The sequence below is a fragment of the Ursus arctos genome, unplaced genomic scaffold, assembly GCF_023065955.2.
Source record: "Ursus arctos isolate Adak ecotype North America unplaced genomic scaffold, UrsArc2.0 scaffold_33, whole genome shotgun sequence".
Taxonomy (NCBI): domain Eukaryota; kingdom Metazoa; phylum Chordata; class Mammalia; order Carnivora; family Ursidae; genus Ursus; species Ursus arctos.
This window is the reverse complement of record NW_026623019.1, coordinates 3,840,640-3,854,069: the sequence shown is the minus strand read 5'-3', so window position 1 is coordinate 3,854,069 and position 13,430 is coordinate 3,840,640. Positions and strand designations below refer to the sequence as shown.

The 13,430-nt window shown below is 43.6% G+C and overlaps 1 protein-coding gene across 1 annotated transcript in view; it reads left to right on the top strand.

The window, feature by feature from the left end:
- SPTLC1 (serine palmitoyltransferase long chain base subunit 1) overlaps nucleotides 1-13,430 on the top strand; it is a 52,794-nt gene that overhangs the window by 20,329 nt on the left and 19,035 nt on the right. Inside the window, exons 6-7 of the mRNA XM_026519215.4 lie at nucleotides 2,960-3,092; nucleotides 9,926-10,055. Coding sequence (XP_026375000.1) covers nucleotides 2,960-3,092; nucleotides 9,926-10,055 — 263 coding nt within the window. The remainder of the gene's footprint in view (nucleotides 1-2,959; nucleotides 3,093-9,925; nucleotides 10,056-13,430) is intronic.

Sequence of the window (13,430 nt, the reverse complement as noted above, 5' to 3'; positions counted from 1 at the left end):
CCTGAGAGGCACTGAGCAGTTTCAAGCCTGCCCTGGGTCCACACCCGGTGAGGCAGGAGGCCAAATCTGGAACCCCCTGCAATGACTGCCATGGCCAGGCCCCACCCTGGGTGCCAGACATCCTGTACTGGCCTTGAATTCCTTTTCTTAGGTTCTGGTTAGGGAGCAGATGCAAGAAAGGGCAGCGAGCGCTGGGAGGGACACAGAGGCTTTCTGGGCACTTCCTCCGTGGCCTCTTCCCTACAGTGTTTGTTCCTACCAGGAATCAGAGGATGTCGTGCTTTGCTGGCACTCCTTGCAAATCTGTAGCAACAGTTGGTGGAATGGGTCATCTGCACAGAAGAGAGACATGAGGAGAACATGGCCTGGCACTTTCCCTGTTTGCTGCCTCCCCCTCCCTTGGGGTGAGAGTTTTTTCATTGCGTAGAGTAGCTCTCACACATCCAGAGAAGTTAGGCAGAGCTCCGTATCTGCCTGTCACAAAACCTGCTTTGCAAGGCTGCCATCAGCTCAAACCCAGTGTCTTCAGGTACCAGGAGAAAAAAGCCAGTCTTTGTTAAACTGTTGGGAAAGGCAAGAATCAGTAAGTCACGGACTTACTGTAGATTCTTTTTAACCACCTTATGGCAGTGATATAAAAACAGTTGTGAGTATGTACAACGATGAGAATGTTTCTAACATGCAATTTTCATCAACTGGGTAACTAACGCTAAAGCCCTGAAATTAAGCCAGGATTGTTTTACTTTCTCATCGCTCATCAGTGAAAAAAATGAGTCCTTTAAAGTGGAGCCTACAGAATGATTTAAAATCCTTTTTGTATTTAACAAAAATAGTTTGTGCTCATAGCATGTTTTTTGTTTCTGTACTGGAGGAGAGCAGGTCTGGGGCTCGGATTGTCCGTTGCTAGCTGAATTATGGAGATTTGGGGTAGATAGTCCCAATGTAGAGGCCACATTGTCATTTGTAGGAAGGGTACCTGCCCTCATTCTGATCAGAAGTGGGGGTGACAGGGACTTGCCTGTAGGCAGGGTGCACAGAGCACTCTAAGGAAGAGGCTGGTGCTCCTTGCTCAGCGTGGGAGGTGCTCGGTTCTCCGGTGTGTGGCCGCTTTCCTCATTCTCATCCGATTTTCCCCGAAACCTTTCACTAGCAGCATATAGCAGAGGGGGGACAGTCAGGGTCAGGGTAGTGTCCTCTGTGCTGGTGATGTCACAGATCTAACGCTTGAAGACCTAAGCACCCCTTTGATACCATTTTGATCAAATGGGATATAGTCGTCTTAACTTTGTTACTATAAAATCCCACACTTATTTAATGTCGATGTCATTCTGTACAATGACTAAGACCTTCTGGAAATGGAATCAAATGGCACTTCATGTGCTTTTCGTAGTAGACGATGTTGGTGTACGTTCTAACTGTAAGTAGGAAGAAGCATGTTTGGTCTTTGTGCATACACGTCTTGGAGGAATTGTGAAAATGAACTGTTTATCCCATTCCAATCAAATAATAATAAAAGAATGGACTTCTTAAAAATATATTTGAAAAAGTAATTAGATGAGGGGAGTCCATTAATGTTCTCAGTTAGTTCATTTATTAATCAAACATGCAGTGACTATCACATAGACAGGTAGTCTGAAGTCCGATAAGCACAGAGTCAGGGAGAAAGACCAGGTTTGTGCCACCTGACAAAGCGACACAGCTGAGAGAAGCAGATAGCAGCTGACATAGGAGAACTCCAGAGCTCCGAGCCCAGAGGAAGGGACGAGGCCAAGTCGCGCCTTCGGTCTACTGGCCTGAAGTACCTCAGTCCGTTCTACACTCAGACACATGCATGGTGATTTCTGACCGAAGACTGAGAGCACTCAGTTGTGAACTAGCCACCGAGTGAGAGATGGCAGGGTGCAGGTGCCCTAAGCTCAACCCCAGTTTGATGGCAAGGACCGATAGTGAGGAATCCGAAAATTGAGCAGCAATACCCAGAAAATAAACTAAAGCCCACTTTATGTATACGCTTACCTGACCCTTGACAGGGCATGTGGCAGAACCCTGATTTGTTGTTCAAACCTGGGTCCTGGTGTAGTTAAGAGAGCTAGAGGAAGTTTTAAAAGTCCTCTTCTCTCATGGGTAATGCCTCGTTTTAAGGCCACTTTGAAGTTTTCAGTTTCAAAACTGGTCCGTGCACTGTTTATTCTAGATATTGCTGGGCCCTCCATGCCAGGGCGTGCAGACTCGTGCTGAGCCTGTGAAGGTGAACGGTAGTAAGGAACCACGATAGGAGAAGGAGAGGTACCCGGTTAACAGGCGCAATCCATTCCTGCTGTTACGTCAACATTCTTCTCAAGGGGCTTCTGTAAAATACTGCATTTCTCTTTGTACTATTCATTTGAAGTCGCCACTGCACTTAAGAAATTCAGACAGAAAAGTCAGTGCTGCCGAGCGAGAGCAGGTGCACAGGGCATATAGGTACAGCTGTCAGAGAAGGGAGCACTGTCTTGATGCAGAGCATGTGGGGTTCTTTTACTCTTCTTTTTCTTTCCTTTTAAAAGTTGGTTAACAGTTGTCTTAATGTCTGGTGTGGTACTTTCTGCTAAAATGCAAAAAGCCTTTAATAAATTAATGTGTCACACGTCGGTAAAGCCCCGGTGTGGTTGGTTGAGGGAAGTTAAAGCAGGTAAAGTCACTGGGCCTTGTATTGCCGTGCTAGACTGCTGTAGAAGCCAAACCCAGAACTGGAGCTGCCCCACTAACACACTGTAGGGACAGAGGAGTAGCGATTCCATTCACAGGTGTTAGAAATGTTTTGGCTGGGAATTATCTACACTGATCTCATATAAATTATAACTCAAAAAAATTTCATTTTGGCCATAAAGTGACAGTATTACTAACTAAACTTCTTACATTATTTTCTTTATTCTTAAAGAATTAGAAGATGTTTTAACCATTTAACATCTTATTATAGATGTGCACTTGGATTTGGAAGACCGCCTGGCAAAATTTATGAAGACAGAAGAAGCCATTATCTACTCATACGGATTTGCCACCATAGCCAGTGCTATTCCTGCTTATTCTAAGAGAGGGGACATTGTGTTTGTGTGAGTAGCTTTACTGTGTTTCTAGTCAAAATTCCTTTGGAGATAATGGTGATCTTCCTGGAGAATTCCTTTGTTAGAGGTTTTCTGCCTTAGGTAACACTGACTTGCTGTTTAAAGAAATACATGAAGTAGCTGTGCAGCATTGATGAGACCGTCACTAGAAGGATGCCTAAAACATTTTTTTTTGTTATTGATTGGTTTTATTTGTTGATGTCGGGAAAGCCAAACTTACCCTGGGTGAGGGCCATCATCTCCCTTCCCTCTGCAGTTCTGTGACAGTGTAGTGTCCTCGAGAGTCCATGGTCACCGCCCACGCAGTCGCTCAGACTGCCTGGTGGAGTCTTCCATTGCTCACCACCCCACCCCGAGTCCTGGTCTCTGCTGACGGTGCTTTCTGGCTTGCTGGGATCTTAGAAGCCACGAGCAAATCCGCACACTCGAGCACACGCGCACTAGCTGTGTGGCGTTGGCCGCTCTTCAGAGAGGAAGAGCGGAGAGCTCTCCTACCCGACCCCTGCTCACCCTGCTCACCCTGCACATGTATCGCCTCTGCAGGGAAGCCCTCCTTAACCTCTCAGACCAAGCGGAGAGCTCTGCCGCATGTGGAGAAAACCTCACAGCCAGAGGAATCCATGATCACGTGGGTGCTCAGGCTGCCTGTCAGAGTCCCTCTGCTTCTCAGGCCTCCTGTACACGCAAGTGCGCACGCCCATACACCTGCACACATGCGACAGAGCCCCTCTGTTCTCTGCTCATCTTGCCTCCCACTCACTGTGCTCTTCCTTCGTGGCGCTTTCCTCGGTTTATACGAGCATGTTGCCTAGGAGAGCATTTGCCGTCCAGCTGTGCTCAGTGCACGCCAGCCCAGTGAATAAACGAACAGAGATTGGCCCTTAGAACAGGGGTCCGAGCGACAGGGCTTCAGAGTCCAGTCTCACTGGCGGGCTCCTGCCGGTGCAGCAAACTCAAGCTCACGCCACAGCACCGGCTTTGCCTGGGCTTCGCGGGGTGGGGGGGGGGGGGGTGCGTGTGCTCCCGTGCTTCCCCACAGCCCCGCAGCAGCCTGGGAGCACCAACACACGGCCTGCACTGGACTTGTTTGCTTCCTTTGTCGGATCACGAGCATAGTATTGTCTTCTCCGTTTTAACTGCCGGGAAGCCTGGGCCACACTCACTCCCACATGCTGTTCACTGCATCTAAGAGCTTCTGTCGCTGTTCAGTTAGGCAGCTTAATTATTCTCTGACGCATAATTTTAAATATTCTGCCCGGAATTCATTCAGAGGTAGGAACACCAGAGGTAATGATGGTGTTTAGTAAATTGTTTGATAAATTCATTAGGCCTAGAAAGTATGTCCAGGGCTTAATTTCTTCCTTTTAGTAGATAGTAGTAAGCTTTGCCAGCAGTAGTCTCGGCACAGTGGGTGCTCATGTGCTAAGTCTGTCGCTGTTTATGACAAGTCAGAGATTCTGTGTGCCCTTTGCCTAGTCTCCCCCAGTGGTTACTTCATAGCTGGGATATGGACTTGGATAAAGTCAGGATACAGAACATTTCCATCACCACAAGGATCCCTCGGGTTGCCACACCCATGGTCGACCCCCCCCCCCCCACTCCTTATGCCCTAGCAACCACTATCTGGTCTTCTTTTTCGTAATGTTGTCATTTCAGGAGGGTTAGTACAAGTGCAGTCATGCAGTGAGGAATATTTGGGGATTCACTTTTTTCACTCAGCATTAATTCTCTGGAGATCCATGCATGTGTAGATCGGGGATTCACTCCTTTTGATTGCTGGGTCATATTTCATGGTACGGAAGCACCGCTCTTGGTTGAACCACTCACCTCTGAAGGACATCTGCGTTGTTTCCAGTTCGGGGCTATAACAAATAAAGCTGCTGTGAACATTTATGTACAGGTTTTCTCTAAAACTAACTTTTCATTTCTGTGGGATGTATGCCAAGGAGTATAGTTGCTAGGTCATATGGCGTTGCATAGTTTTTTAAGAAATTGCCAAACTGGTTTCCCAGAGTGGCTGTACCAGTTTACATCCCCATAAATAGTGTATAAGTGATGTAGTTTCTTGACATCCTCAGAAGCATTTGGTGTTGTCATTTCTTTTTAAATTTTAGCTATTCTGATGGTGTGTAAAGATATCTTCTTGTGATTTTAATTTATATTTCCCTGAAGGCAAATGATGTTTACATTTTTTGGGCTTTGGTCTTGGCATCAGGAGACCACTCCGTACAATCTGTTGGGATTCCCTCTTGTATTTTCTGGAGAAGTTGTGTAAAATTATTGTTAGTTCCTTAAATGTTTGGTAGAATTCTCCGGGAAAGCCAACTGGGCCTGGAGATTTATTTTTTGGAAGTATTTTAATTATGGATTCAATTTCCTTAGTACTTAGAAGGCTGGTCAAATTATCAGTGTCATATTAATGAGTTAAGATGGTTTGTGTTTTTCGAGGAATTGGTTCATTTCTTCTCAGTTGTCAAGCTTCTGTATGTTGTGTTCTTTATATTTCCTTATTCTTCTAATGTCTGCAGAGCCTGAAGTGATAACACGTTTCATTTCTGTCCGGTAATCTGTCTACTCTCCTTCTGGTCAGTTTTGCTAAGGTGGTCAATTTTATTTATCTTTTCAAAGAATCAGCTATTTGTTTCATTGATTGTTCTCCATTCTGTTTTTGTTTTCAGTCCTGTCACTTTCTGGTATTATTTCCTGCCTTTTGCTCTTTCTTGGTTTCTTTTTGCTCTTCTTTTTCTAGATCCTTTAGTTGGGAATTTTGATTGTTGATTTGAGACTTTTCCTCTTTTCTAATGTGTTAGTGCTGTGCTGTGCAGTACTTACACGTTCACACCTTGATCTGTTTATTTTCATTGTTTGGTATATTTTCTTTTCCTTTAGACTCTCTTTGACCCACAGATTATTTAAAAGTGTGTTTAATTTCCAAGTATTGGGAGATTTTAAATTTGTTGCAGTTTGTGTCATGGCTCATGCTGTGGACTATGTTGGAATAGTTCTGTAGTCACGTGAAAAAGAGTATTCGGCCATTGCTCAGTTGACTTTTATAAGTGACAATTAGATCTTCTTAGTTGATGGTGGTGTTGAGGTCTAATCTACCCTTGCTAATTTCCTGTCTTGTAGTCCTACAGTTACTGTAATTGTGATTTATCTGTTTTTCCTTTCATTTATCTCAATTTTCCTTCTCACCTTTTGTAGCTCTATTGTTTGGTGCATATTTTCTTGGTTAGTTGATCATATCACTATATAGTGTTCTTCTCCATCTCTGGTCATTTTCTTTGTTCCAAAGTCTCTATCAGATTTTATTTATTTTATTTATTTATTTATTTATTTATTTTTTTAAAGATTTTATTTATTTGACAGAGAGAGACACAGCGAGAGAGGAAACACAAGCAGGGGGAGTGGGAGAGGGAGAAGCAGGCTTCCCACTGAGCAGGGAGCCTGATGCAGGGCTTAATCCTAGGATCCTGGGATCATGACCTGAGCTGAAGGCAGATGCTTAACGACTGAGCCACCCAGGCACCCCTACTTTATCAGATTTTAACACAGGCACTTCTGTTTTCTCTTGATGAATGTTTTCATGCTGTATTTATTGCATATATTACATATACATTCACTACTATATTATTTTATATCTTATTGTATATTTTCTTATATTGTTGGGCCATGTTTAATCCATTCTGCCAATCTTTGTCTTTAAATTGTATATTTTGGCCATTTACATTTAAAGTAATTATTGGGGAGATGCCTGGGTGGCTCAGTCGGTTAAGTGTCTGCCTTCGGCTCAGGTCATGATCCCAGTGTCTTGGGATCGAGTCCCGCGTCAGACTCCTTGCTCAGCAGGGAGCCTGCTTCTCCCTCCGCCTGCCACTCCCACTGCTTGTGCATGCTCTCTCTCTCTCTGACAAATAAATAAATAAAATCTTTAAAATAAAAAATAAATAAAGTAATTATTGGGTGTGTGAGGGCATTTTATTTTTTGTTTCTTATTTGTTATCTTTTTTTTCTGTTTCCTTTTTCCTCCCTTTCTGGGAGTTAAGTGAACGTGTTTTAGAATTCCATTTTTACTTATCTGTGGTGTTTTTGAGTGTTTCTCATTGCATAGTTTGTTTTTAGTCATTGCTCTAAATATGACATTATGTATACACTTAAGTTTTAGCATTCTGCTGGTCTTGTCATTTTACCAAGTCAGGTAGAGAAGCCTTTACCTTCTTTTACATTTCTGTACTCTCCTTGTTTATGATTATTTTAAGTACTTCCTGCACATACATTGAAAACCCCATCAGACAGTGTTATAATTTTTACTTAAATCATCCAAAATAGGAGCGCCTGGGTGGCTCAGTCATTAAGCATCTGCCTTCGGCTCAGGTCATGATCCCAGGGTCCTGGGATCGAGCCCTGCATCGGGCTCCCTGCTCAGTGGGAAGCCTGCTTCTCCTTCTCCCACTCCCCCTGCTTGTGTTCCCTCTCTCGCTGGCTGTCTCTGTCAAATAAATAAAATCTTAAAAAAACAAAAAACATCCAAAATAATTAAGAAAACTCGGGAAGATAAGAAAAGCCTAGTGTGTTTGTTCATACTTTTTACTTACTGTGTTCTTACTTCCTTTCTGATAATCTAATATTCTTTCTTTTGTTTTCTTTACTTATTTTTTTCTGTGTAGAGAACTTCCTTTAGCCATTCCTTTTCCCCCGGTCTGTTGGGGTCGTCTTCTTTTGGGTTTCCTTTACTGAGAATGGTTTGGTTTCTTCCCCTCTACTCCTAAAGGATCTTTTTGCTTGTTCTAGAATTCTTGGTTGAGAGTTCTCTTCTTCCAAGTATTTGGAATATATTGTAACACTTTCTGATCTCCATGGTTTCTGATGAGAAATCAGTCATTCATACATTTTTCTCTTCTGTGTAAGGTGTAATTTTAGTGGGGCTGCTGTCCCAGATTTTTTCGTTATCAGAAGCTTTACCGTGATTTTGGTGTATATTTGTTTGGGTGTACCTGTATGTGAATTTCACTCAGCTTCTTTATCGGTTTCAGCTTCTTACAAAATTCGAGGTGTTTCAGCCCTTTTCTCTTTGAGTACCTTTTCAGCCCAGCCATCTCTCTTGTCCTTCAGGACTCAGTTGAGGCCAGCGTGGCATCTTTTGTTGTAGTTCCACAGGTCCCTGCAGCTCTGTTCCTTTGCCGTGTGTTTCTCTCTGGTTTATATTGCCTAGTTTCTGTTGTTAGGTCTGTCAATTCTCCGAGTCTTTCCTCCATCCCGCCCAGCCTGCTGCTCAGCCCATCCGCTGTACTTTTTTTCGTGGTCATTGTGTTTTTCAGTTTTAGTTTCCCCGTGGGATTCTTTGTCTCCTGTTTCTTTGCTGAGGCTTTCTTTTTTTTCCCCTTGTTCCAAGCATGTTCATAAACGCTCATTGAAATATTTTTATCATGACTGCTCTAAAAATAATTTTCAGATAACTCTGACATCTGTCAGCTCAATATTGGCATTTGTTGATTATTTTCTTTCATTCCGTTGATATCTTTCTGGTTCGTGGTTCGTGATAATATTTGAAATTGGGACATTTTCATATTCTGCTGTTATAGTTTATGCTTTATTTAAACCTTATGTTTTAGTCGGTTTTCTCTGTCACTCTTCCATTCGGGGCAGGGGGGCACTGCTGCCTCATTACTTCCAGGTAGAGGTACAAGGCCAGGGTCCCCCTTCTGCCTCCACTGACGTCAGGGTGGGGGTGTTTTCTTTTCCACTGGTGTTAACGACAGTCCTACTCTCCGAGCCTCCTCTGACACAGCCCGAGCCAAGAAAAGGAGGGTGCCCCTCCCTGCAGGGGAGTGGAGGTTAGGGCTGTCCACGTGGTCTTCACGGACACCACAAAGAGGGCCACTTGTTCCCATCCCGTGGAGATAAAACTCCTGGCTGCCTTCTCTGATGCCGCCGTTGTTGGCGTGCTTCTTAGCTTTGTGAGGGTCAGGATCTAGCTACCCCTCAGCCCTCACTGGTGTGGAGGCAATGGGTCCAGGTTTTTCTGTGGTTTGGCTGCAGTCGAGTCATTTCTACTTGCTGGGCTGCCCCCTTTCCTTCCCTTTGGCTACAAAGAGCAGGCTTCTGTGAGCTTTTTTGGCCATGCCCCTTGGCACTTCGAGTTGGCCAGCTTCATCAGCTCCAAGTCAGGGAAGTCCACGAGACGTCATTTCGTAGGTCCTCAGCCAGCCTGTCATTTCTCCCCACTTTTCAGTGTCTTCTTATGTTTGTTTCACATGGAACATCCAAAGTTTGGGGTTGTACTTAGAAAAAACAGGGAAAATAAGACCATTCCATCTTTGCAGAAGAAGTCTTGGGTATACTTTTAAATAGTACATCTTAACTTCAAAAACATATTCCCTCCCTAACTAACTCAGTTTAGAAGATCTTACTGAAGTTTCATCGGCAAGAACCAGAGTCAACAGTCAGTAGTACTTGTCATGGCCAAGTAGTGGCAGAGTGTGTGCCGGTCAAATCCAAGACACCACCGAGGGTGAGCTTATCGGCGTCGTGCGTGTTTCTTGAAAAGAGGATTGCTGTGGGTGAGCGGACGTGCATGCTGACCTCTGAGAGGGTGAGATGCGGCAGGGGAGTGCTTCGTGCAGCAGAATCAACATGGTAGCTCTGTGAAAAGCACATGCAGAGGGAAGTGCAAACGGTGTGTAAGCCGTCAGATGTGTTCTATTGATTTGCCGTGTTAACAAGGGGATGTTGATCAGCTTACAAAAAGCAAGCATTCCTTTTCTGAGAATGTTGACAAGGCCTTTTAAAACCCCAATTTGGTGCGTCTCTCTTCCTTGCAGAGATAGAGCTGCCTGCTTTGCCATTCAGAAAGGATTACAGGCATCACGTAGTGACATTAAGTTGTTTCAACATAATGATATGGCTGACCTGGAGCGCCTACTGAAAGAACAAGAGATGGAAGATCAAAAGGTATGATTCTTTTGAAGAGAATTATACAGTTCTTTTGTACTTGCTAACCAGCTAAATTATATATGAAATGGTAATTTGTCATGAAAACTTGCCTGCGGATCACATTTGGATATGAAGTGAGGGCATCCCTGCTTATTAAATGCACTCCGTGTTGGAGAGCCAGGTCTGATTGTAATTGCTCATCGTTGCCATAATTGCATACGGCAGCTTTGGGGGAAGGTAACGCAGGCAGCTTTCTGGAAGAGAAAAATGGTGTGCGTGTTGGGGGGCTGGGGGTGTACTCACCACTCTCCAGAAATAACACCAGAGCACATTAGTGTGGTGACAGGATATACCTTGTGGATTCAAGACAAGTTTATTTATGTCAGAATAAATCACGTATCAATTAACTGGAAGGAACAGTGGCAGCAGATCTTAATGTATGAGTTTATGAACAAAGTGACTCTGTCCCTCCGAGCAGCTGCTGTCTGTGGGCAACAGTGACCCCAGCCTGATTTCCTTCCCGAGCACCTGTACCTGCATCCCTGAGGGGTGGGGAGTGGGGGGCCCCAGCTCCTCGGTGTTCTGGTGAGAGAGTGCAGCGGAGGAAAGGTGCCCAGAGCATCACTGGGCTTGTACTTGTTGACTGACCACGCGGGTGGAAAAGGCAGTTCTGACCGTTGCGTGTGGGCCGTACAAACCTGGGCACTACATCCTTCGTCGCAAACACCACTTGCAAGAGGGCTTTCCCAGTGCAACTCATTCATTACCAGAGTCACTGACGAAAAATGCTCATCATGGTCCTTAATTTTGTAATTTTTATTCTTCCAGATACATGCATTATTTGTTTAAGATTCTGTCCTCTTTACTTAGGTGACAGCCCAAGAGCAGCACTTAGAATACACACTTTCTCATGATGAATATGCAGAGACTCTCACTGTTTGACGCTACATGTGCTGTAGGCCAGTGTTGCGCAGTCTTATCGTTTAGAAAAATCTGTCGGGAAAATCTTAAAATTGACACCATTCCACTGAGAAATTTCTTTTGACAGATTGTAAAAAGATGTCCCATATTCTGATTCAGTGATAGAATCTACCAGATTGGAGAAGGCAGACTTGACAGTGTGACCAATGAACCAGTCTTCCGTAGAGTTTATTTTCCCAAGGGAGTTTGTGTGGATTTGGAAGATAGGTTGTGTGTGTGTGTGCGCGTGCGTGCATGTTTTATGAGATTTATAATCTGTAGAACTTTTTTTATGAACAATGAGAAAATTATCTTAAATTTATTTCCATTTTATAGTTTTTACCTTTTTACTAATTAATTTATACCACATTTTCTTGGTAGGGGTAGGTTTTCTAAATAAACTTACACTTTGGTTTTTGGAAATAATTTTTTTTCAATTTCTATTTCCAAGTAAATACTAAATGCCCAGTGTTTTAATATTTTCTACTTAGACACTTACCTTTTATTTGAAAGTGAATTATAATATGCGGTTTCATCCAGGTTTGGAACAAATTTTTTGGTGTCAGTTTTTTCATTTTCTTTCATATAAGGTTCTCTTGTTCCATACTAATATTTCTTTTAAAAAAGGACAGTAGGGGGGTACCTAGTGGCTCAGTTGGTTAAGCATCTGCCTTCGGTTCAGGTCATGATCTCAGGATCATGGGATCGAGCACTGTGTTGGGCTCCCTGCTCAACGGGGAGTCTGCTTCTCCCTCTGTCTGCCCCTCCCCCTGCTTGTGCATGCGCTCTCTATTTCTCCGACAAATAAAATCTTTTAAAAAAATAAATAAAAAAGGACAGTAGGTAAAAACAGCAGTTCTTGGAAGAAATACCAATAAATGTGAGCAAGTGAAAAATACTTGGGCCTCCCTAAGAATTGGTGAAATTAGGCAAGGGGTTTCACCTGTCTGATGAGGGAACATTTTTCACGGTTAATAACCGGTGCCAGCACTGATCTGTGTACGAAACAGGCCCTCCTGTAACTTTGGGGAGAGTGCCAATTGGCACAGCCTTTCTAGAGGGTGAATGGGCAAAGATATTCCCGAATTCTGACATGTCTATACCCTTGTACCTGTATCTGGGGTGCTGTCTTTAGGAGAGAATCAGAAGTGATGTTAAAGACTAGAAGATGGTCACAATGTGGTGTAAAAGAGGGAAACAGCCTACATCCAGCATTGGGGGAATAGTTACTGTATGGTATATCCACAGGTAGAATAGTGTATCTCCTTTGAAATCATGTTTCCAGTAATTATTAATCAAAATAATTTTTTTAAACTCAGGTCCTAACACTATTGCAGTAAAATCCTGATTTGAGCAAAGTCATTTATAAAGATACGTATTTACAAGAAAGACAGCATATCAATGAGAATTGTAACTAGCTTATCTGTTTAAAAAATTTGTGTACTTTCCCATTTCCCAAAATTCCTACATTGAATATTTTTTAAGTCTTAATAAAAATACTTCATTTTGGAAAGGTAGGGACAGGCTCACCTCTCCTCGCTTCCTCACCCGTGACCCCCAGCACACCCATGGCAATCAGGTTTGGGTTAAGAACAGTAAAGATGGCCAGGCACACTCAGTGGCATGTACTTCTGCATATTTCAACAGACACTTTTCTGAGTGTCACAGCTGTGGGTTCTAGAATGTCCCTGATGAGAAGCGCAGAGGCAAGAAACCTTTGAGTAGGAAGATGGTGCCAACTCTACCTATGGACCTCAGTGTTTTTTCAGCCTTGCACGCCTGAAGCATCTACAGATTGACTAGTATGAATGGTGTATTATTTGTGACTTGCCATCAGTGGGGTGCAAGAAGGTTGTGTGTTGTTTGAAATAGCCCTTCCAACTCCACCTCAGGCATGCCTGGATGAGGTCATGATTGAGTTTTACTTGACCCAGTAGTTAGGAAGGAGAGGATTGTATTTGCTCTTTGGTAGATGAAGGAGAGCAAGGTATGTCTGTTTAACTTTTTATCTTAGAAAATCTCCGGTGCATCCCAAGAAGGTACAGTAGTACAAGAAGCCTCCACACCCTTCCCCCAGCTTTGTTACCAACATTCTGCCATTCTCGTGTCATCTGAGCCTCTGCCAAACTCCCTCCCCGTCTCTATGATGATTGCCATCATCAGTGTGGTTCTTTCTGTAGACACTGAAGTGAAAACATCCTAGCCATGCATTTTGCGCAATGGATAACCCAGGTATCACAGCCCCTTGTGACCTAAAATGTGCCCATCTCCCCAGAAATTTCCCTTGGACTCCTTCTCAGTCATTCTGGATTTGGAGGGTTTTGTTTGTGTTTCAGTATTCTCAGAGCACCTAAATTGTGTGCACACATGCATGTGGTCACCTAGTTGATGGTGTGAACAGAAAAACCTGAGAGAAGAATGCACTGTTCTTCG